Source organism: Stegostoma tigrinum, chromosome 5, assembly GCF_030684315.1.
Source record: "Stegostoma tigrinum isolate sSteTig4 chromosome 5, sSteTig4.hap1, whole genome shotgun sequence".
Classification (NCBI taxonomy): Eukaryota; Metazoa; Chordata; class Chondrichthyes; order Orectolobiformes; family Stegostomatidae; genus Stegostoma; species Stegostoma tigrinum.
Genome location: NC_081358.1, coordinates 91,504,960 through 91,529,686, shown reverse-complemented (window position 1 = coordinate 91,529,686; position 24,727 = coordinate 91,504,960). Strand labels below are relative to the sequence as shown.

General features: G+C 42.9%; 1 protein-coding gene across 6 annotated transcripts in view; it reads right to left on the bottom strand.

Annotated features, from left to right (window-relative positions):
- Positions 1-24,727, bottom strand: part of esrp1 (epithelial splicing regulatory protein 1) — an 86,445-nt gene that overhangs the window by 10,594 nt on the left and 51,124 nt on the right. For 5 of the 6 annotated variants that reach the window (XM_048529484.2, XM_048529480.2, XM_048529481.2 and 2 more), the window contains exon 14: positions 20,950-21,094. In XM_048529484.2, the coding sequence (XP_048385441.1) occupies positions 20,950-21,094 (145 nt within the window). Of the gene's footprint in view, positions 1-18,536; positions 18,915-20,949; positions 21,095-24,727 lie in introns of those variants that run through there. The other variant, XM_059646139.1, reaches the window with a different exon arrangement.

Below are 24,727 nucleotides of genomic sequence, written 5' to 3'. Positions count from 1 at the left end.
TCCCAACTTAGTCACTGAATAGTAGTGTGCAACTTGAAACCCTGGCAAGGTTACACTTCTGGCCCAAGGACGTTTAAGATTTTGACTTTGCACTCAGTAATAGAAGGTGAATAAGTGAGCTTTAAGAATGCTGTTCTTCAGTTTAAAGGAATTTAGTTTACCTCATACAAGATGCACCATGAGGACTGTAGCACTGGTAGTTCGGTATTCCTTTACCCATCAATTGAATATTTGGTGTTCCACATGAACAACTACAAAAGTGGTCATCAGTTAAATTTTGAAAAAGGTATATATATGGCTAATCACAAGGCAGTAATTTGTGCAATGACGTGGCAACATGCTCTGAAAAACAATGGCACTTTTGGGAAAAAAACAACACATCAGGGCACAGTGCCCTGCCTTTGATGAATAGTTAGAAAATGAACATTTGACCTGAAACAACCAAGCCATCCAAGACCAATGTTCCATCTCCTCCATGTCACAGGTCACCTAAACTGTGCCCTTAACCAGTAAATGTAGGTTTCTCACGATTAGTAATCTGTTCTGTCTCCTTCATTGTAAATTTCTTACCCTTCAGTACATCATCTGGACATACACAGTTGAGAAAAAGTTTACAGTGATAACATTAGAGGATTAGGCACACAGTGTGTAAACCGTAAACACTGCTACATTAGTTTTCATTGATGATCATTTTACATCTATGCTTGCATTTTATATTAAGAAGCACAGTTTTTATTTTCCAATTTTTCTTATTCTAGTTGAATTCCTAACTCTCCTCTCTGCAGCTAGGTTACCTACTTTCTGTGGGCTTCCAGAACTGGTACAAGAAACCAAAGAAAATTTAGATTTCCTCACAATTGATAGTTCCAATACCATTTAACACCCAACTGTCAGAAGTTTATTTGCTACAGTAGGAAACAGTGAGTAAATGCTCCTTCTGGATTGGAAATGCGCCTCTTGTAAATGGCACTCCACTTTGTGTTTTACATGAGCCCAAGGCATCACTAATCATGAGAAAGCTTACAATGGTGACAGTGATGACTAGGTGCCCTGAACAAAGCTCTCCCTCCTTTTCACTAGAATTTTAGGAATGTACAAATGAGAGATTGTGTCATGAAGAATTTTTCAAAACTGTAATGCATAATAGTAAGTTTCCCGTAAATGCTCCTGGCAATTTTAAGATTTAGTCCGGAGTGTTCTTTTGAGTAAAAACCAAAACTATAGATTTTGAACTGTTCTAGCACTGCACTATTCAAGCTCAGAGAGCTCAAAGAAGCCCTCACGACTCCACAATTGTGCGCATGATCAAACACATGATCGATTTGTAGGGGTGAACATTATATCAGACAGTAAACAATATTGTCAACAATACTGACACCGAAGTGCACTGAAAACGGAGTGCTAATTACATCAAAGAAGCCTAACTTTAAAGAATTATTGGGCATGACTGCATCGGATATTCTCACACACTTTTGAAAATAAAGCATCACAACAATAGAATAATGGTAGTTGGCCTATTTTGGAAAGATTATGCAATAGACCTTGCTGCCTACCAAAATCAGTCAAGGCTCCACCCAAACTAAGTTTTTTAGACTCTGCAGTCTTACCTGGATTAGCATTTTTAAAGTTTGTTTCCAATCTTATTTGCAAATTGCTTTAGTCATTTGTTGGGGGCCAGAATTAATGTTAACATCAGGCTCAACAGTTAATTATAGATGTTTCTCAGTATATTTTTTGATGCTCCACCCCTGCCTCCAAGACCATGTTTCTGCTTGCAGTGAATTGACACCACAGCAGTTCTCTTCCATAATGAAAACTTGCCAAACTTTCTTGAGATTTAGTCTATTTGTAACACACTGGGCAAGTAGGTTTTATTTAGAAGGTGGGTTTGAGCTCAACACCTAAGGGTACTAACATTGTAAAACTGTAAATAAATAATAGAAAAGCAGAGAGTGTTGGGGAAGGTCAACAGGTCTGGCAGTATCTGTGGAGAGAGAAACGGCGTTAGAGTTGAGTCCAACAATTACTTCAGAAGGAACAGTCAGACCTGCTGAGTTTCTCTAGCACATTCTGTTTTTATTTTAGATCTCCAGCATCTGCAGTATTTTGGTTTTGTTTATTGTTTTTTAGACCAGAAGCAAAGAACTGAGGATGCTGGAAATCTGAAACAAAAACCAAAACTGCTCGAGAAAGTCAGCAGGTCTAGCAGCATCTGTGGAGAGAAAACAGTGTTAATGTTTTGTGTCCAGTGACCCAGCTGTTGCTTCACTCTAATTCACCACAACAGCCCTTGAAGGTGCAGATCATGAAACAGCTAATGGAAGGAGGTAAATTTGGCCATCAAATAAGATGTAGCACAATCTAGAACTAAAAGCCTATCACCAGGGGCTTAGATTTTCTTGCAGTTGAGTTCCTGGATGGGATTATAGCAAATTCAGTGGTTTCTTGTTCATAGCAGAGAGCAAGGCTCAAAAGTAACGTTGTTTAGATTAAAGTGTCAGTATATCTTACAACCCTGAATTCAGGGAAAGGAATAAATGTATTTACTTGCTGATTTCCATCATAATTGTTACTACAGGTATTTCCCAGGTTGCAAACATTCCTGAGTCCATTCGCACATTGATTTGTATGCATGCAGGACAGTATAAAGCAGCCATTCATAAGTATAGGAAATGTTCATATGTTGGATATTTGAAATCACACCCCAATATGGGATCGCGTTCATAAGTACGAGCATAAATAAGTCAAACGTTTATAAATCGGGATCTGCTATAATTTACTAGATTGCACAGGGTTGTCAAGGGCATAAGTGTCCTGTGTCAAGTGCTAGAGAAATCCAAATTCCATGTTAAACATCAAAAAACAAAGGATACAATAACTGACACTGCCGTGGAAAATTTACAGACTCCTGGACCATCTGATTAAAATAAAATCCCTGGACACAGTGAATGAACAAGAATTTTTCAATAAGAGATAAAAGGGAAAAGGATTGATTTCCATTAGATCATAAAATATAAGAGTAAAATTAGGCAATTTAGCCCACTGCGTCTGCTCTGCCATTCAATTATGACTGGTATGTTTCTCAATTCAATTTTCCTGCCTTCTTCCTGTAACGCTTGATTCCCTTACTAATCAAAAATTTTTCTCTGTGTTGGATACACTCAGTGACTTTGCCATCACAGCCCTCCATGGCCATGAGTTCCACAGATTAACCATTCTCTAGCTGAAGAAATTCATCCTCATCCCAATGCTAAAGGATTATCCCTTCACTCTGAGACTATGCCATTGGGTTTTTGTTTCAATTACCCATGGAAACATCTTCTCCATGTCCACTATATCCGGGCTTCTCAATATTCTGTAAGTTTCAATCAAATTCCCCTTCATCCTTCTAAACTCCATTGTGTACAAAACATGAGCCCTCAACTACTCCACATATGACAAGCCCTTCAGCCCTTGGATTATTTTTGCAAACCTTCTTCAGACCCCCTTCAATGCCAGAACATTCTTCCTTAGGTACAGGGCACAAAACTACTCACAATATTCCAAATGCGATCTGACCACACCCTTACACAGCCTCAGCAGTAGGTCTCTGCTCTTATATTCCAACCCTCTTGAAATGAATGCTAAAATTGCATTCGCCTTCCTAACTGCCAAATGAATCTGCATGTAATCTTAACAGATTCTTGAACTAGGACTTCCAAGTCCCTTTATGCTTCAGATTTCTTAAGTCTTTTCACATTTAGAACATAATCTACACCTCTATTCTTCCTACCAAAATGCATAACCTCACATTTTTCCACATTGTATTCCATCTGCCAATTCTTTGGATAGTTTTTTTGCAAATTATGTTTCTGGGGAACGTATTTGAAGTATATTCATTTGTTTCAAACACATTGTCGAGTGTTTATGGTCCAGTAAGAACAATTGTTCTCAATGCCTACAAGTTAATTCTGGAAGTTTAATGGCAACGGTTAAGAAATGTAAGAAACAGAGGCAAACGCCTGTGACGTTTTCTCAAGAAGTGGTACATATCTATGAAGATTAAAGGTTATTGAAACTCTTAAGTAGGTAATGCTAATGGAATAACATGAAAAATATGTGCATCCTTTTAGGAACCAGATCCCACATGGAAACAAATACCATTTCTAAAATCAGGAAAAATTGCATAAACTGCAATAACGGCTGGTGATTACGAATTATCTCAACCATATGAGCAGCTGTAAACCTTTGATTGTCTCTCCAGTTTCTTTGTGGGTTTGCAGTCTGGTAATGAACAGTATATTGGTTGCAGTGATGAAGATAGCAGAAAGGAAAAGACAGTGAAAAAGACAGAATTGAAGATAGGGTAATTTAGGAAGGTCACCATATTATTTTTGTTTTAATACAGTACATAAGCACTGTGTGTTGGAAACTAAAAGCCAAAATTGTTGCATTTTTGAGTGTATGTCTTGAGGGCATGCTGTCCCTGTAAGGGGAGCTTGTGATAACATCAGCATCAAATCTAATTTCCGTTGGACTAGATAAATAGTCCAATAAAACAGACAAGTGAACTAATCTTCTTAGAGATATGGAATGTGATCAATTGTTGATAGTCTCAGGTGAAGGGATTTCAGGCCAGAAAATTAACTATAGAAAATTGATATACAGTATTAATGGAAGTTGTTTAACTGCTCCATTTCATAAATCAAACTTAAAATGTGGCTTATTTCCAGAACTATAATTATGGGGATTGTACATAATGTAGCCCATAAAAGATGCTGATTTTATATTGGGAAATAACCTGGCTGCAGGTAAGGTGTTGGTGTTTCCAGTAGTTTCAGAAAAGACCAATAAAGTTGCTGAAACTGAAAATGTTCAAGAGGGAATCATGTGATGTATAATAATCTACGACTTTCTGTATTCCTGCTATGAAAATTACTGTTTTCAATGACAGATGTGCTCAAAGAATTAAAAAAGCTCAAGCTGTTGATTTTAAAGGAACATTCCAACTTCATACTGTCAATTAGCAATTAAAGGTTGGAGCTAAATTGAACCTGTCTGATTTAAATAATAAAATGTGAGGCTGGATGAACACAGCAGGCCAAACAGCATCTCAGGAGCACAAAAGCTGACGTTTCGGGCCTAGACCCATCTCTCTGATGAAGGGTCTAGGCCCGAAACGTCAGCTTTTGTGCTCCTGAGATGCTGCTTGGCCTGCTGTGTTCATCCAGCCTCACATTTTATTATCTTGGAATCTCCAGCATCTGCAGTTCCCATTATCTCTGTCTGATTTAAATATGCCTGTAGAGTCAGAGTGAGAGGTTTCAGGGCAGGCAATTGCAATCTTCCAAGCTAATGACGAAATAAAAGGGAAGGATTGCATATAAATCAAAGACTCAGCTATGCATCAATAAAGGTGCCTCTGATGTATATTCTTCAATAATGCATTAAAACTTCAAAATGATGGACAAACAAATATAACAAAATCATCACAAAAGCTACTTCAGCCCCTCCTCCATTCAATAAGATCATGTCTCATCTGGATGTGTTTGAATTCCACATTCCCATTGACACCCAGCACCCACGTAACCATTGACCCGCTTCCATAAAAAGAATCTGCTATTATTGTAAAAATATTTCATTAACCTACTGGAAGCGCCTTCTGATATCACAAAATCCTCAAAAGAATTCTGCTCATCTTTGTCCTAAAAGTGTGACTCCTAATTTAAAAAAAAAGTTCTCTTGTTCTGGATTCACCCACAAAGGAAAACATCTTTTCTATCAAGACTATTCTGGATCTTGCACCCTTCAACCAAATCAACCTACTCATTGCAAGTATTCCAGGAAGCCATTACTCGTATGTGAAAAGAACTGCTGAAAAAAAAATCTGGGTGCTGAGTGGGTCAATGAAAGTGCAACAGAAATTTAAACAAATTCATAAGCTAACTAGAAAGATAGGAAGATATTTTATCTTATTAACGTAATCCTAAAACAAACATTCTTAAAGCAGTTGAGGGTCTGCCTGACAAAAGCACAAACTGTTTACACTGGAGGTACTGTTAAGACCATAATAGTTAGGAGTAGAATTAGGCCATTTGGCCCATCGAGTCTGCTCCACCTTTCAATCATGATATGCTTTTGATATTTCCTCTTCTATATTCACTTGTAACCCTTGATCCAGTTACTAAAGAACATTTCCTGGAAAAGAACATAAAGTTTACAGTTTGGAAATAAGTTTAACATTAAAAGTTATCCTACATGTAAACAGGAGAATGATTCATATATTTTGCTGTTTGAAGATTTCTTTAGATTTTTACATTTAAAATCTTGCAAACATGGAAGTCAGGAGTAAATCTGAACAAGGTGGCTCAAAGACTGTTGAAAAACCAACATCCTCATGACATAACCTGAATTTAAAGGAAAACAAAGGGATTACTGACTCCTGATGGTAAGAAACATTATGGCAGAACATTTCTCCTGGTTTTGTGATTTACATTTGCTTGCACCAGAAAGCCTAAGGTATCAGAGATCAGCAACCTTGCTCTTAACAAAGTTAACCATGTCAAACCAAGAAGTGTTCTAACTCACACCTCTGAAGAATGGTAAAAAAAAGTCAGCATGAGAAAGAAGATTTGACACAATGAACAACTGAAAGTAAAGTCATCCTATAAAGTGAAGTGAGCTCCCATTCTCAAGAAAGTTGGAATTCTAAGAATGCATCCAAATATAACTTTAAATCCAAATTGTCATGAGATTAATGGCACATTAAGCATTTTAATGTGTCAACATACATTATTTAACAAGGAAATGTGAAAAAGAGGAGAGAATATGACTTGTGCAACATCAGTTTCTTATGTCCTCCAAGGCAGGTCCTTGACTCAATCTTCTCATTGTTTCTGTCCTGTGCAGGTCCTATCACTTCCCAACAGCATTTTTCAGTTTGCAAGTCATCTAAGATTGGACATAAGCTTTAAAAAGAGAGCCCTTTGTTCTGGGTTCACCCACAAGGGAAAACGTCCCTTTTTTTTTTAGAAAAAAAGGTCTTTCCTCTGATGTATCTTACTCGTCCATTCCCTCTGAAGTTGCATCTTTTCTAGGCTCTCTACCATTACATAAATACATGCAACACATTTATTTATTGAATCTCTGCACTTCTTCATTTGTTACTTTTTCTGTTCAGCTGATTCTTTGAAATATTACCATAGCAACAAAAAAAACAAAGAACAGCACAGCAACAGGAACAGGTTTTCTGGCCTACCAAGACTGTGTGGAACATGGTGCCTTTCCAAACCAAAAGCTTTCTGCCCCTATGCTATACTTATCCCTCTCCTCTCTGCCTACTCATATACCTGTCAAGAAGCCAACACCTCCTCAGGCAGCACATTCCAAACACTTCAAAGTTTTAGCAAAGATTTGTAGCTTGGGTTGTAGGCGAAGTTGTTGCCTTGCTCGCCAATCTGGCTTGTTTTCATCACCATGTTAGGTATCATCATCAGTGAGACCTCACTGATGATGTTACCCAGCACAGTGATGAAACGTCTGAACAAAAACAAGCAAGCTCGGTTGGCGAGCAAGTCGACAACCTCATTCCAAGCACTTATCACCCACTCTGTAAAAACCTGCCTCTCACATCTCCTTTACCATTCCTTTCCACCTAAACCTATGTCCTCTACTAATTTACATTTCTAGATTGAGAAAAATAACTCCAACTATCCATTTTATCCATGTCTGTCATAATCTTGTAAACTTCTATTAGGTCACCCCTCTCCTTTGACATTCAAGTGAAAACAAATCAAATTTGTCCAATTTCTCCTCACAGCTAATACTCTCCAAACCAGGCAACATCCTGGAAACCATTTCTGTACCCCCTTCAAAGCCTTCACATCCTCAGGGAGTGTGGTGACCAGATGCAAACATACTATTTCGAATGTGGCCTAACTAAGGTTCTACATAATTGCAATATGACTTGCCAATTTTTATACTTATGCTCTGACCAAATGAAGGCAAGCATGCCATATGTCTTCTTGACCACCTTATTCACATATGTTGCCACTTTCAAGGAACTGTGGATGCCTAGATCCTTCTGTATATTAATTCTTCTAAAGGTTCTGTCATTTACTATATACTTCCCTCCTGCATTGGATCTTCCAAAATGCATCATCTTGTTCCAATTAAACTCAATCTGCCATGTCTCTATCCAAGTCTCCAGTCTCTCTATTTCCTGAAGTATCTTCTGGCAATGCTCCTCACTATCCAGAGCTTCCCCAATCTTTGCTTCATCTGCAAACTTACTAATCAGGCCACGTACATTCTCCTCCAAGTCATTTATATACGTTACAAACAAGAGGGTCCCAGTACTGATTCTTGTGGAAAACCACTGGTCACAGATCTCAAATCTGAAAAATACCCTTCCACCCCAACTCTCAGTCTTCTGTGACTAAGCCAGTCCTATATAAAGCGGAGGAGAGGTTTACCCCCCACCCCGATAACTAAAACCAAAACACATAGAGAAGCTTGCCTTGCCTTGTAATCTATTAGAGGAAGAATGAAGAGTGGTAAAACCTGCCTCTCACCTACTCAATATGTTATAAAGGATTGGTAAAATGAAAGAACTCCCTGATACTCACTTGATACTCGATAAATAAAAATTTATTTATCTAACTCTAACTGTAAACAAATTAACAGATCTACTAACAAAGCAAACAATTCCCCCTAAACTAGTAACTATCCCTGCATAAAACAAATTTCTAATGGTATGCTGTTCCAATAAATATAAGTCCCACCTATACAAACCAAATTAATAAAAACAACTTAAAATGTAGTCTCTTGAAGTTACAGCCAGGATAAGTCCTCCAGAATGTTCTTTGCCTTCTCCACTGTTGTCCAGTCAGGAATGCCTTTCTCCATCGAATTCCTCTGTCAGGAATACCTTTCTCTGTCAAATTCTTCTGTTAGGAATATTAGCTAAGAGTGCACTGTACTGTTTCTTTAGATGATGATTTTCTGAGAACTTGGAGAATTCTATGAGAGCCAGTTATTATTTCTTTTACAACTGAGAGCTGTTCTCTTGGCAGATGACAATTGATTTTCACCTGATTTTCAAATGCCCTCTCTTCTACACCTTTGATGACCTATCAATTTCTTATAATAAGGTTGGTCCTAGGTTGTCAAAACCATCAGATTTAAATTTAATTTGGTTTTGGTATCTAGGGCCTGGTTTAAATTAATTGGCTAAATTCAAAAACCTGTTTTCTTGGTTTAAAAAAATGCTGCTTTGCCTGCTAAGGAGTATAGCCCTATTATACAATGTTTCGATTTCAAGAACTCTCTGTACATCTGCAGATGCCTGAAGACTTTTTTCTATACCTTCAAGCCTAAAAAAAAAGCATCTTTTACAGAAACCACACATGCTTCCCCCCCATCGTTTTACAAACATCAAATCCCAATGTCCTGCCTTCCAATCCACAAATACTCGATCCAACTATACAACAGTATTCATCTTACCAGCTTACTGCAGATCTATGTGACTTCCACCTTTTATCAGCCTACCATGAGGGATCTTGTCAAAGGCCTTGCTAAAGGCTATATAGACAATATCTACCACCCTGCCCTCATCAATAATCTTTGAGTTTTTTTTTGAAGAAATGACAATCAAGTTTGTAAGACACAATATTTCATACACAAAACCATGATGCCTATTGCTAGTTAAGTATATTTTTCCAAATGTGAGTAAATCCTATTCCTAAAAATTTTTTCCAATAATTTTCCTACCACTGATGTAAGGCTCACAGCATGCAATTTCCCTGTTATCCCTGCTGCCCTTCTTAAACAAAGGAACTACGTTGGCTATTCTTCAGTACTCTGGGACCTCTCCTATGACTAAAGGAGACATAAAAATTTCGTACAAGGCTCTACCATTTTCCTCACCTGCCTTCATCAGTATTCTGGGGTACATCCCATAAGATCTTAGGGGCTTGTTTACCTTAATGCATTTCAAAGCACAAATAGCCAACACCCTCCTTTTTTTAAATGTTGGCATGTTGTAGAATATCAACATAACCCTCCAGACTAACATCTGGTCCACTTCAAAGTCTCTCAAATCAATGATGTCAATGTAATCTGTATTTTGCCCAACATTCAATAAACTATATCTTGTTAAATACAACAGACTCTCAGGGAGACCAGAGAGAGAGGGCAAGAGCGACAGGGCACAGACTATGAGTAACAAAGTTGCTGTCTGTTAACTATCAGACAGAATGAGTGGGGGAAGGTGATCTCTGTTCAAACAGACAGAATCTTTGGGCATTTAAAGATATTAGATGATTAATCCTGACTTGGCCAGAGGAAGGAATCAAGAGAATGAACACTACTGTTGGAGACTGGCTTAGGATTTCTGGAAAACTGAGATAAAGGCTTAATATTTGAAATCTTGTGCAGTTCTTCTAACTCAATTACTGGGAATTCAAATTTCTTGAAAGAGATCATTGAATCCTTGTTAAAAACCAACTTATTCACTTGTTTTATCTACACACTCAAACCAAAATTGATGGAAAAGTTATAGTACAGAATTCAACCCATTGCGCCTGCACCAGCTAAATAAACTAGCCACCCATTCAAATTCCACTTCCCAGCTCTTGATCCATATTGCAATGCTGCAGATACAGATCCAAATTCTTTGTTAATGTCTTGAGGGTTTCTGCCTCAACTTTAAACTGACCTAAAACCCACCTCTGCCTGAGTGAAAAACTGCTTCCTTGTGTCTCCTCTGATCTTCCTACCTTAATTCTCCCTGGTAACGGACTTCCTCACTAGGGGAAACGGGACTTCCTTATCATGCTATCCAAGTTCCTCAATTATTTTGTACACTTCAATTAAGACACCTTTCAGCTCCTTCTGTTCTAAGGAAAGTAACACTGGTCTATCCAAACTTTTCTCACAGTTGCAATTTTCAAGCTTTGGCAAAATTTGAGTATATTGCCTCTGTACTCTCTCTAAAACAAAAATGTTCTTCCTGTAATGTGGTGACTAGGATGTACACAAAACTTCACCTATGGCCTAATCAGTCTATTATATCATTGCAATATTACATCTCTCTTTCGTATTCAGTACCCTGCCCAATTATAGGAAGCATCCAATATGCTTGCTTTACCACCTTATTGATTTGTCCTGCTGCTTTCAGGGACCTGTGCACATACAACTCCAAGATTTCACACTTCCTCTAACACTCTCAATACCCTTTTGTTTATTGTGTATTACCTTGATTTGTTTGCCCTACCCAGCATTTCTCTGCATTGAATTCCTTTTGCCACTATACAGCGTATTCAAAAAGAATGGGTACCCTATGAACACAGTCCGCTGATTTCTCAGCAAAAAACCCAAACAAACAGACAAAACGGGCTCAGAAACCATAACCATGCTCCCCTACATAAAAGACATTTCCGAAATGACTGCCAGACTACTCGGACCCCTTGGCATCAGGGTAGCCCACAAACCCACCAACACACTAAAACAGCAGCTAATGAACTTAAAAGACCCTATACAGACAACAAATAAAACGAACGTCATCTACAAAATACCTTGCAAGAACTGTGACAAACACTACATTGGACAAACTGGCAGGAAGCGAGCCACCAGGATACATGAACATCAACTAGCCACAAAACGACATGACCCACTATCACTCGTATCCTTACATACAGATGAGGAAGGACACCACTTTGATTGGGACAACACATCCATCCTAGGACAAGCCAAACAGAGACACGCACGAGAATTCCTAGAAGCATGGCATTCCAACCGGAACTCCATCAACAAACACATTGATTTGGAGCTAATCTACCATCCCCTGAGAAAAAGAACAGGAAATGACATCACCAACCCAAGGAAACCTAACCAGATAAATAGAAAGCGGGACATAACACCAGCGCTTCGTCGGAGGCTCACTGATGATGTTACCTAGAATGGTGACAAAACATCTGGGAACAAACCTTACAGCTCAGTGAACCAGCTTACATCTCGAACACAATAAAGACCCACTCTCTTGTGGACCGAGAGGAGGAGAGTGCTGTCTTGGAGGTGAAAGGAGGACGTCGGGTTGGCTGTGCACCCTTGCGACCAGTGGATCTTAATGCTGGCTTCGGCCTAACGCTGGTTCAGGGAAGCAGCCAACCTGCAACGATGGCTGCGGCAAGTGCTCGTGCCCCAGGTCAGGGGGTCCGGAACACCACCCGTGTTTCTGTAAAGAAGGTGGATGAAGGTGCACCTGTGGACCGCACCTTCTTCGTGAAGAGGGTCCTGTTGGACTGTTGTGGGTTTGCTGCTGCGGACATTTACTGCCTGCAGGATTTCCCCGGAGGAGGTTCTTACGATGTGACCTTCCGGAGTGCCAAGCTTTGCGAGCGCTTCCTGGAGGTTTTCAAGGAGAAAGGAGGCGAGGGCCCCCTCTCTGTATTGACCGCTGTCCCACTGTTTGTGATGCCAGCACAGAGGAGCCGTATGGTGACTGTACACATGTACAACCCGCATGTGCCAGCAGTTGATGTCCTGACCTTCCTCGGAAGGTATGTGAAGGTGGAAGGGGACCTAACTGACATTGTGGACCCCTTTGGCATCTGGACGAGTAAGAGGCAGGTCAAGGTGACGCTGAGGATGGGCGCAGACGGGAATGTCGCACACCCACCGTCCAGCTTCGCGATTGGCGGGAGCAGGGGCTACCTGACCTATGCAGGGCAACCTAAAGTTTGCCATGCCTGTGGTAGGTCAGGTCACATGGCGGCCGACTGCAAAGCCACCATCTGCAGGAACTGCAGGGAGGAGGGACACCTTGCAAAGGATTGCCCACGAGAGAGAAGCTGCAACCTTTGCGGGGAAGCGGGCCACTTCTATAGGGCATGCCCGCGGCGGGGTACCACCTACGTCCAGGTTGCCGGCAGGGGAAATGCGGGGCCAGGCCCCCCGGAGGAGAGGAAGGCACCAGGGCCCAGCAAGGACCCCACTAATGTGCAGGAGGGCCAGGCCGTGCAGGAGGGCCCAGCCCTGCAGGATGGGCCCGAGACCAGCAAAGCACCCCTGCAGGCTCCGATCCCCCCCGACAACCCGGAGCCAATGGAGGCGGCGACAGGTGACCCGGGGAGTGGACAACAGTCCGGAAAGCGAGGAGGAAGGTGCGTCAACGGGCCCAGGAACCGCAACAATCAGGCGGGAAGAGGCAGCTACAGGGGGGGCTATAAGAGCTCCTCTGACGAGGAGGATTCGGAGAGGGCCCACCCGAAGCAGAAGTTAAAGGTCTCGAGGGGGAAGGAATGCAGCACCCCGGTTCCAGGTGACGGGAGGCGTCCTGAGGCTCCCTCCGACACCCAGTCAAGTGCCGCTGGAGCACTGGAGGGACCCCCGGAACTTCCAGGCGGGAAGGAGGAAACAGCACGTCCCCAGCCTGACCCGGAGCCGGACCCTCCTGCCTCCGCACCCCTGACGGGGGGATGCCACCCGGAAGGCAGCACGGACGGTTTCCTGAGCCCAGAGAGCGTCCAGCAGTTAGCCCGGGCAATGGGCATGAAGGGACAGATGGAGGGGTTGGACCTTGGACTTGGGGAGGGTACTGCGGTCACTGCCCACAATGGGGGTACAAATTGCGAGCATTAATGTGCGCAGCGTCAAGTCAACCGCGAGATGTGTGTCCACGTTGGCCTACCTGACCACCATCAAGGCGGACCTCCTGTTTCTGCAGGAGTGCGGGATACCGCACCTCGGCAGGTACGGGAAATGGTCCGGCGCCTGGACCTGTGGGCCTTCGATCTGGTCGGGGGGTAACAACTGTCGCTCCTCGGGCCTGGCTATTCTGCTGCGGAGGCACAACTTCACCATCTCTCAAGTTCAGGAGGTGGTGGGGGGGGGCGCCTCCTAGTGGCTGACATCACCTACAGGAATGCTCCCCCGAGGCTGATCAACGTGTACGCCCCAGCGGTACGGAGTGAGCGGTTGGCCGTCCTGCAGCGGCTTCCACCCCTGCTGGCTACGTCCAGGCCGGTCATCCTAGGCGGAGACTTCAACTGCATCATTGATGCAGATGGAAGATCTGGCGTGGGGACAGCGGGTGGGGGGATTCAACTGGACGTCACGTCCAGATTCCTGATGGGCACGGTGAAGGACGCCAAGCTGCTCGACGTCTTCAGCACCCCTGCAGACGGAGCGCAGCAGAGGTACACCTGGTCGCGGCCAGACGGGTCTATCTGTTCAAGGATAGACTTCCTGTTTGTGTCATGGACGTTCTCGGTCAGATCCACCAGTGTCGAGCCGGTGTTCTTCTCTGACCACTGCCTCCTGTTGGCCGACTGTCACTTACAGCACGACCAGCCGGCCAGCAAGGGGACGTGGAAGCTCAACACAACTCTGTTGACCCCAGAGAACGTCAAGGAGCTTAAGAGGGAGTCCGCCGGTTGGAGAACCGTGAAACCCCTCTTTGAGTCTCCAGGCGACTGGTGGGAGACGGTGAAGGAGAACATCAAGAGGTTCTTTGTCCTCAAGGGTGTTCAGAAGGCAAGAGAGAGGCGGGGAAAGCTGTCGCGACTCCAGAAAAAGGTGCAGAACCTGCTCCTTCTGCAGTTGATGGGGGTCGATGTCACGGAGGACCTCCGCGAGGTGAGGGGCCAGCAAGCCTCGCTCTTCGCCGCGGAGGCCTCCAGGATAATCTTCCGGTCCAGGGTCCGCTCCGTGGAGCAGGACGAGGCGTGCTCGCGTTTCTTCTTTCAGAAGGTGCACAAAGAGAGCTCTGTGCTTAGCCGGCTGAAGGAGGACGACGGCTCGGTGACGTCATCTCGGCCTGACGTTTTGAGGATCAGCAGATCCTTCTATGCCGGACTGTACGACACGAAGCCCACGGACAGCACGGCCTCCGAGTCGTTCCTGTCGTCTATCACGGAGATCTTAGACGACGGCACGAGGGAGTGGCTGGACCGGCCGATATCCCTGGACGAGCTGGCCAGAGCCCTCATGTCCTTGCAGAGGAATAGGACTCCCGGAAGTGACGGCTTACCGGTCGAGCTGTATTCTGCTCTGTGGGGCCTGGAAGGCCAGGACCTGCTGGAGGTGTACGATAGTGCGCTTCGGGCAGGGGAAATGTGCAAGTCCATGAGGAAGGGCATCATCACCCTCATTTACAAGAGGAAGGGGGAAGAGGGAAGAAATTAAGAATTGGCGTCCCATTTCACTTTTGAACGTGGACTACAAAATCCTGGCCAAGGTCATTGCCAACCGGGTCAGGTCTGTCCTGGAGTCAGTGATTCACCCTGACCAAACCTGTGCTGTGCCGGGCAGGAAGATCGCTGAGAGCCTCGCGCTCATCAGGGATACGATCGCCTACGTACAGGACAGGCGGGTGGACACCTGCCTCGTCAGCCTGGACCAGGAGAAGGCCTTCGACAGGGTCTCTCATGCTTACATGAGGGACGTCCTCTCCAAATTGGGGTTCGGGGAGGGCATCCGCAATTGGATCCGGCTGCTCTACGCCAACATCGTTAGCGCAGTCTCGATCAACGGGTGGGAATCAGACGGTTTTCCTGTTAGATCTGGAGTCAGGCAGGGCTGCCCGCTCTCTCCTGCCTTGTTCGTGTGCTGTGTGGAGCCCTTCGCCGCCTCCATCAGGAAGGACGTGAGCCTGAAGGGCGTGACTATCCCAGGCAGCGGAGGCCTTCAGGTCAAGACCTCCCTGTACATGGATGATGTCGCCGTCTTCTGCACCGATCGTCGGTCGGTGAGTAGGACATCTGCGGCCAGTTTGAACTGGCCTCGGGTGCCAAAGTCAATAGGGGTAAGAGCGAGGTCATGTTCTTCGGGAACTGGGACGACCGCTCCTTCATCCCCTTCACCGTCAGGACAGACTACCTGAAGGTGCTGGGTGTTTGGTTTGGTGGAGCTGGGGCATGCACTAAGACTTGGGAGGAGCGTATCGCCAAATTTAAGCAGAAGCTGGGCAGGTGGACGCTCCGGTCCCTCTCCATCGCGGGTAAGAACCTGGTTGTCAGGTGCGAGGGGCTTTCGGTACTGTTGTATGTGGCGCAGGCCTGGCCTATTACCTGGACCTGCGCCGCTGCGGTCACCCGGGCCATCTTCCACTTCATTTGGGGGTCGAGGATGGACCGGGTCCGCAGAGATACCATGTACAAAGACCTGGGAAATGGGGGAAAGGGCGTACCGAACGCCACCCTCGCCCTGACGGCTACCTTTGTGTGTGGCTGCATCAAGCTGTGCGTAGATCCTCAGTACGCAAACACCAAGTGTCACTACTTACTGAGGTTCTACCTGTCCCCGGTGTTGCGAAGGATGGGCCTGGCCTCGTTGCCGCGGAACGCTCCGAGTAGTTGGACCGTTCCGTACCACCTGTCCTTCGTGGAGAAATTTTTGAAAGGAAACACCTTTGACCACAAGGCCGTCAGGCAGTGGTCAGCACGTAGTATCCTCAGGACCCTTCGGGAAAAGGAGAGGGTGGATCCCGTCGTGTGGTTCCCCACGCAGACTGCCAAAGTCGTTTGGCAGAATGCCTCATCGCCAGAACTTTCAAACAAGCACAAGGACATTGCTTGGCTGGCGGTGAGAGGGGCTCTGCCAGTGAGATCCTTTATGCATGCCTGGAATCTCTGCACCACCGCACGCTGCCCTCGAGGTGGCTGCGGGGGGGACGAGACTGTCGATCACCTCCTTCTGGAGTGTGCCTATGCGCAGGAGGTCTGGAGGGGGATGCAGTGGTATTTGTCGAGGTTCGTCCCGAGCAGCTCCGTGACGCAGGACTCCGTGCTCTACGGGCTGTTTCCGGGGACGCACACCGAGACCAACATCAACTGCGCCTGGAGGACCATCAATGCGGTGAAAGACGCTCTTTGGTCTGCCCGCAACTTGCTGGTCTGCCAGCTGAAAGAACTGACCCCGACCGAGTGTTGCAGACTGGCGCACTCCAAGGTCCAGGACTACGTGCTGAGGGACGTGCTAAAGCTTGGGGCAGCCTCCGCCAAGGCGCGGTGGGGAAAGACCACGGTATGAAACCCCTCGTCCAGAAAAGGGAAAAGAATCCTATCTGGTAACTGGGCCCAGCTGGCGCCTTCCCCAACTGGTCAGGGGGCCAACTGGGACTGTGTGGCGTGACGACTGCCACGGTATTTTCATTTGCTTTTTTTTCTTCTTTGTTTGTTTTTTTTCCTTTAGTTGGTGTACGTACCCCCTGGGTAACCCGGAGTGGCTTGCATGACTGGGTAGGTGTATAAATGTTTTATTTTTTGTACATTCTATGAATAAAGTGTATTTTTTCAAATAAAAAAAAGGTGACAAAACATCTGAAAACTAACCTTCCAGCTCAGCAAGCAAACTCACATCCATTAGTTTCTTTTTTAAAACTTCACCTCCATCCTTTCTATACACGTTTACACTTCTTTGGGATTATGAGAAGCTCTATTTTTCTGTTTCATCTTAAGCCATGTGTTTCTGGATAACCAAAGGGCTTTAGCTTTGGCAGTACTTTTCTTTCATTTGCCTTTACTGTGGCCATAGAATCTTGCATTGAATATCTTCCACTATTTGCTACTGACTTCATTAGAACATAGAACAGTACAGCACAGAGCAGGCCTTTCAGCCCACAATGTTGTGCCGACTTAAAGTTGATTTAACCAGTCCACCTTTACAAGATCATCCTTCAATCCTGTAAAGTTTGATTTTCCCAATTTGGAACTGTTACTTCTGTACTATCTTTGTTCTATTCCAAAATGATACAAAAACTAACTGTATTGAGATTACTGTCTCCAAAATGGTCATCCATTGCTACTTCATCCATTTGGCCAGCTTCATTTCCATAGACCAAATATAGAATTACACCCCTCGTGTTGGATTTAGTAGATGCTGGCTCAAAAAGTTATCTTGAATGCAGTTTAAGAATTTAATGCCCTTTTTGCCATTCACACTGCTTGTGTTCTGGTTGATAATTGAGAAGTTGAAGGCCCCAACAATTATTTCCATCTTGTTTTTGCATTTAACAATCTGCAGACATATTTGCTTTCTATCTCTGTCTCACACTTAAGATTTATAGTACATAATTCATAGTGTAACTGCCCCATCTGGTTTTGACCTCAAACCAAACATACTCATTTGATGCTTTATTTAATATATCATTACTCCTCAGAGCCGTAATCCCTTCTTTAACCAATAATGCCGCACCCCAATTTTATTCCCTTCTCTATCCTGCCTGAAAAATTCAATGTCCATCGATGTTGAGCTGCCATTTGTATCCCTGGTTAAGTCAAATTTCCATTACACCAACGAGATAATGCTATCATGTGACTATTTCTATCCTTGTTGATGATTAACATGGCAGTGTAGGAACAAATTACACAATATTGACATTTCCCTCAATTCACACAAATAACTCTTTGTGAATGGAATTCTCTTTAGCACACTCGGATCAGTATAATGCTCGGTAAAATCACAAAGTGGCAAAGCCAATAACATATGTTGAAACACTTTGTAATGTCCAATTTTCCAAAGGCCTTAAAATTGGCTTCCTGGAACCACTGGTGAAAAGAGAAGTAAACAGTCAACACTAAATATTCTGAAATGTTTGTTGCTATAATGTTATTACTTAAGATAGATAAAATAAAAGTATCAAAGGGCGTCATGGTTGCTTAGTGGTTAGCACTGCAGCCTTACAGCGCCAGGGACCCGGTTCGATTCCAGCCTCGGGTGACTGTCTGTGTGGAGTTTGCACATTCTCCCCATGTCTGTGAGAGTTTCCTCTGGGTGCTCCGGTTTCCTCCCACAGTTAAAAGATGTGCAGGATAGGTGGATTGACCATGCTAAACTGCCCGTAATGTTCAGGGGTGTGTAGGTTATAGGGGGATGCTTCAAGGGGCGGTGTGGACATGTTGGGCTGAAGGGCCTGTTTCCACACTGTAGGGATTCTATGACAAAAAAAAATAACATTTTATGATCAGCTAGTCCAACAGATAATAATATAGCTGACACTGCTCTGCTTGCATTAAAGGAATGTGTTATAATTTATCCCCACATACGTAACAAGGTGTTATCATTGAAGTATTTCAAAAAACTTCATTCTTCTTAAAGATGGGGGTGAGTACGATGATACAAACAGCATCAAGAACAGAGTGAGCATGTGCACTGTATGAGGTGACATTGTCTAATACATGCCCGGGAAGAATCTCTATTTTATACTAGGTTACTCCATCTGCTAGCTCAAAACAAATACAATATTTGGTCTCAAACGTGCTCATACCAAGAGTCAGATGTTTTTGCTTCCAGTAACTCTTGTTGGAAATGATTATTTGAATAATGAACTTTGGCATCAGATATCAACAAACCCAACAGTTGGTCAACATTCACTGTGAAGAATTGCTACTTAGACTATTAGCAATAATTGGCACTCTTGTGGTTATTTCACCTGAACTATGAATCAATGAGACATTGTATAGTAATTAATATCTACACATATCTTTGTTAGTTAGAAACAATCATAAACAAGTGCAGTACAGGATTCATTGAGGATTCCACCCTATTTTTAAAATGAGAGAAACATAATGCATGTATTCATGCTGCTATAAATTGTCAGTTGGGTATAATGCTCCAATAATGTTGTGCTCTGTAAATATGAAATAATTCTACTTTGATAGTGAATATCAATTTCATGATCATGTTTCTGTAAACAGGCTAAAAGGGATGGTATTACAGCAGTTATTGTTGACTGACTTTCACACATACCAACGTATCATATACCATAGGTCATTAGAGATTTAAGTGAATCCGAGCATTGTCACAGGTAATCTCTGGTTATCCTGTCCACTGATGCCATAATTATGTTTTTTGTCCTGTTGCAATTTCATGTTGTATTTCTAAAAATGTTTAAGAAGCTGTTTGCCACCAACAAAATTTGACATTAAGTTGGCAACTGGTTTCCAAAATTTGTTGATGAAAATGTAAAAAGGTTTCAGCACAATCAAACCTGAACTAGAGTTCCAAAATCTGTGAAGAGCTTGTGCCCCAGGAGTCAAATGGTGAATAAACCTATTGTCATATCACAATCCAATGAACACTTAAAACGCAAATACAATTCTGTCTCCACTTTGTTCCTCTTTTCCTTAATGAGCTTAATACATTGCGGCTGCACTAGTGGTAGCAAACCTCCAGTACCCCACCCATTTAATCATTATCACTAGTACACCAGGACTGCGTCAGGCAACAGGTCACTCAACTGTACAGTGATCACAATCAAACACAAGTGCAAAGACCCCAAAACCATGATTATTGCACAGAAGGGCTATGACGCAAGATCACATGCTATAGTCAGCTGACATCAGTGAACACTGCACAAACTGAGAACGAAACACGCAACAAAGTTGCTGGAAAAGCTCAGCAGGTCTGGCAGCATCTGTGGAGGAGAAAAAAAGAGTTAACGTTTCAGGTCCGGTGGAAGGGACCCTTTCAGGAAGGGTCACCAGACCCGAAATGTTAACTCATTTTTTCTCCTCCACAGATGCTGCCAGACCTGCTGAGCTTTTCCAGCAACTTTGTTTTTGTTCCTGATTTACAGCATCCACAGTTCTTTTGGTTCTTATGAAACACACAATATTATGCCAATCAATAAGACTGTTTCAACACAATTTGTACAATGGAATGGATCCAATTATGATGGAAATTCTGCATGTTCCTGTAATAGTTTTGCAGATGCAATTAAGTTTATCTTTACATAACTGAGTAAAAGTCCCATGAGCTGACAGACCATAAAAAATAGGAACAGCAGTATGCCTTTTGGCCCCTTAGAGCCTGTTCCATCATTCAATAGGATCATGGCTGATCTGACTCTCCTCAAGGCTACTTTTCTGCCCTTTTCCTCTAAGTCTTGATTCCCCTACTGATTAAGAATCTACTTTCTCAGTCTTAAATATACACACTAATCCAATTTTTTATCATGAAGCTACTAACCTGATAGCCCTGGAAGAAGTTAAGGATTTCCTTGACTCCAGTGTTGTAAGCTAGTCCTTGCATCCTGACAATGGTGCCATGCTGGGTTGGCAAAGTGGCAGCAGGTGAAGGGAAATAGCCAATGTTGGTTGGGGAACCAGGAGGACTAGAAATAAAGTGATGACAAGTAAAGATTAAAGATGCCTCGCGAGGTTATCTGAAGCATACATTGGTACAGAAATAGAAACTATCATCTGGCAGACCAACATCTTAGAGACGGGTTAACATTCCAGCTGTTGTTTCTAATGAAAATAAATAGCAATATATTTAAATCTCCATGTTTATGCCCTTGTTATTTATGTCAGCTCTAACTAAAGATTACATCTGAAATGCTAAGCTTTCTTTCCCATTTGGTTGCTGTCATTTACAATACCATATAGGAAAATTTCAAGTTCACACCATTTATGCTTTTCCTTTTAGTCCATCATATTGGTGAATGATTTTTGTTATAAAAGTGTTTCCTATTCAGTAAGGAAAAGATGGCAATGCCTAGAAACCATGCAAGTATAAACTACTGAGAATTTGCACAAAATATCCAATAATTCAGTTAAAAATGTCTAACAATTCACACAGAGATGCAGCATTTTCAAAAGTCAACAGATTAAACACTTTGAAATACAGAAATCCCGTCAAATAATGATTCTCTCAACTATGTTTCTAGCTTTTAATTGTGTAACAGCACTACAATAAATCGGATTTTCGTCTGAGTAATTTTGGAAGTTTCCTAATTGTAAAAAGAACCAGCAATTTTGTTTTTAAACACTTTTTTTAAAAAAACTTTGTCCATGATATTTTTTTGTTCAAACCAAATGTTCATAAAATATTGGAACAGAAGTAGGCCATTCAGCCCATCAACGGCTTCTCTGCCATTCAATGAGATCATAGCTGATTTGATAATCCTTGACCGTAATTTCCTGCTGTTTTTCATGAAACCCTCGATTTCTTGACTGATTAAAAATCTATCATAAACTTGAATATATTTAATGACTCAAAGCTACAATAGCTCTTCAGTAAAGATTGGTAAAAGTAGCCATGAGGAACAATTTCCACACAGTAAGTATGAGACTGCTTCCTAAACTAATACGTTGTGGATCCAACGAGGGATCAGGCTATTTTAGATCTGGTGATGTGAACTGAGGCAAATGCAATAAATGATATTAGAATAAAAGATCTCAGAAACAGTGACCATAATATGGCAGAATTTAGTGTTGAGTGGGGATGATCTTCGGTTAGAAAGAATTGTGCTCAGCCTACATAAGGGCAATTACAAAGGAATGAGGCCAGAGCAAGCTGGAGTTGGCAGAGAGAAGAATTTAGCAGCAAAGACGGTTGAGAAAAAAAAGGCAGACATTTGAGAAGATTGTTAGTTGTTCACAGCAACGTTACATCCCTGGGAGAAAAAGGGATTCTGGGAAGGGAAATAAAACTAACCATGGTTAACCAGGGAGATTAAGGCTAGTATCGAACTGAAAGAAATGGGATTAGTTTAGAATGGCACCCTAGTCAGCATTGTCATGGCGGGCTGAAGAGCCTGTTCCTGTGCTGTACTATTCTATGTTAATGTGGCAAAAATTAATGGCAAGGCAGAGGATTGGGAAAGTTTGGAAAAAAACAACAAAAGATCATCAAAAAATGGAGAAGATAAACTTTGAGGGCAAACTTGCAAGTAATATCAAGACAGTAGCAAAGGCTTCTTTAAATAGATAAAGAAAGAGAGAAGACAAAGTGAACATAGGTTCCTTAGAGAATGAGACTAGGGAAATAATGGGAAGCCAGGAAATGGCAGAGCAATTGATTAAATACATTCCATCAGGCTTAGTAGTAGAAGACAGTAACAGCATTCCAAAATTACTAAATAATCAGGGGCAAAAAAAAGGAGAGGCAGTAGGTTCAAGAACTATCATTGGACTATCATGTGACAAAATAAAACAAAGTCTAGAGGATGCAGAGAAATAAACTTTGTTGTTTCAGAAACAGTTCACATTACAGAAAAGCAGTTCGGGAGGTCTTAGAGAATATAAAGTTGAATAAATCTCCAGGACCTGATCTAATGATGTTATGAGAAGTAAGGGAGGAAATTACGACACCGCTTGCAGAAATATCTGCATCATCTATGGGTGAGGTGCCCGATCACTGGAGGCTGGCTAAGGTTGTACCTTTGTTTAAGAAAGGTTGTAAGGAGAAACTGGGGAACTACAGAGCTGCAAGCGTGACTTTGGTTGTGGGCAAATCATTGGCAATGGTTATTAAAGGTAGGGTTTATGGGCATTTAGAGAGGCAAAAGTTGATTAGGGATAGTCAGCATGGTTTTGTACTAAGAAAATCACGTCTCACAAACTTGATTGAGTTTTTTGACTAAGTTACCAAAAAGATTGATGACGGCAGAACAGTAGACATTGTTTATTTGGATTTTCGTAAAGCCTTTGACAAGGTTCTGCGTGGTAGACTAATTAGTAAAGTTAGGTCACATGGGATTCAGGTTGAGCTTGTCAATTGGCTATTTAATTGGCCTAATGACAGGAGACAGATAGTAATGGTGGAGGGTTGCTTTCTGGACTGGAGGCCTGTGATCAGCAGTGTTCCACAAGGATCGGTTCTGGGTCCTCTTTTGTTTGTCATTCATGTAAAATGATTTGGGTGAGAATGTAGAAGGCTTGGTTAGCAGATGACACCAAAATTGGTGGCATTGTAGACAGTGAGAAAGGTTTTCTAAGGTTACACAGGGATCTTGATCAAATGGGTCAATGGGCTGGAAAACGGCAGATGGAGTTCAGTCTGGTAAGTGTGAGGTATTGTATTTTGGTGCAATAAACAGGGGTTGGACTTATACAATTAATGATAGGGCCCTGGGTAGTGTTGTAGAACAGAGGGACCTAGGGGTACAGCTGCATAATTCTTTAAAGTTTGCATCACATATAGAGAGGATGGTTAAAAAGGCATTTGGCATGCTTGCTTTCATTGCTCAGTCCTTTGAGTATAGGAGTTAAGATTGTACAGGACATTAGTGAGACCTCTTCTGGAACAGTGTGTCCAGTTCTGGTCGCCCACTTATAGGAAGATTATTATTAAGCTGGAGAGGGTTTGGAAGAGATTTACCAGGATGTTGCCGAGTATGGAAGGTTTGAGGTATAAAGAAAGGCTGGATAGGCTGGGACTTTTTTCACTGGAGCATAGGAGGTTCAGAGATGACCTGCTAGAAGATTATAAAATAATGAGATAGAATTGATAGTAATTGTCTTTTCTGTAAGATTGGGCATTTCAAGACTGGGAGTATATTTTTAAGATGAGAGGAGAGAGAATTAAAAAAAGACATAAGGACGACATTTCTTTAAAGAATAGGTGATTTGTGTGCGCAATGAGCTTCCTGAGGATATGGTGGACACGTGGACAATTACAACATTTCAAAGACATTTGGATGGTTATGTGAATAGGAAAGCCTCTTTGTAGGTCACATGGAACAGTCCCTCTTCCGCACCTACACAGGCCCCAAACCCCACCTCTTCCTCTGTTACATTGATGACTGTATCGGCGCCACCTCTTGCTCCCCAAAAGGAGCTCGAACAGTTCATCCACTTCACCAACACCTTCCACCCCAACCTTCAGTTCACCTGGGCCATCTCCAACACATCCCTCACCTTCCTGGACCTGTCTCCATCTCAGGTAACTAGCTGGAAACTGATGTCCATTTCAAGCCCACCGACTCCCACAGCTACCTAGGATACACCTCCTCCCACCCACC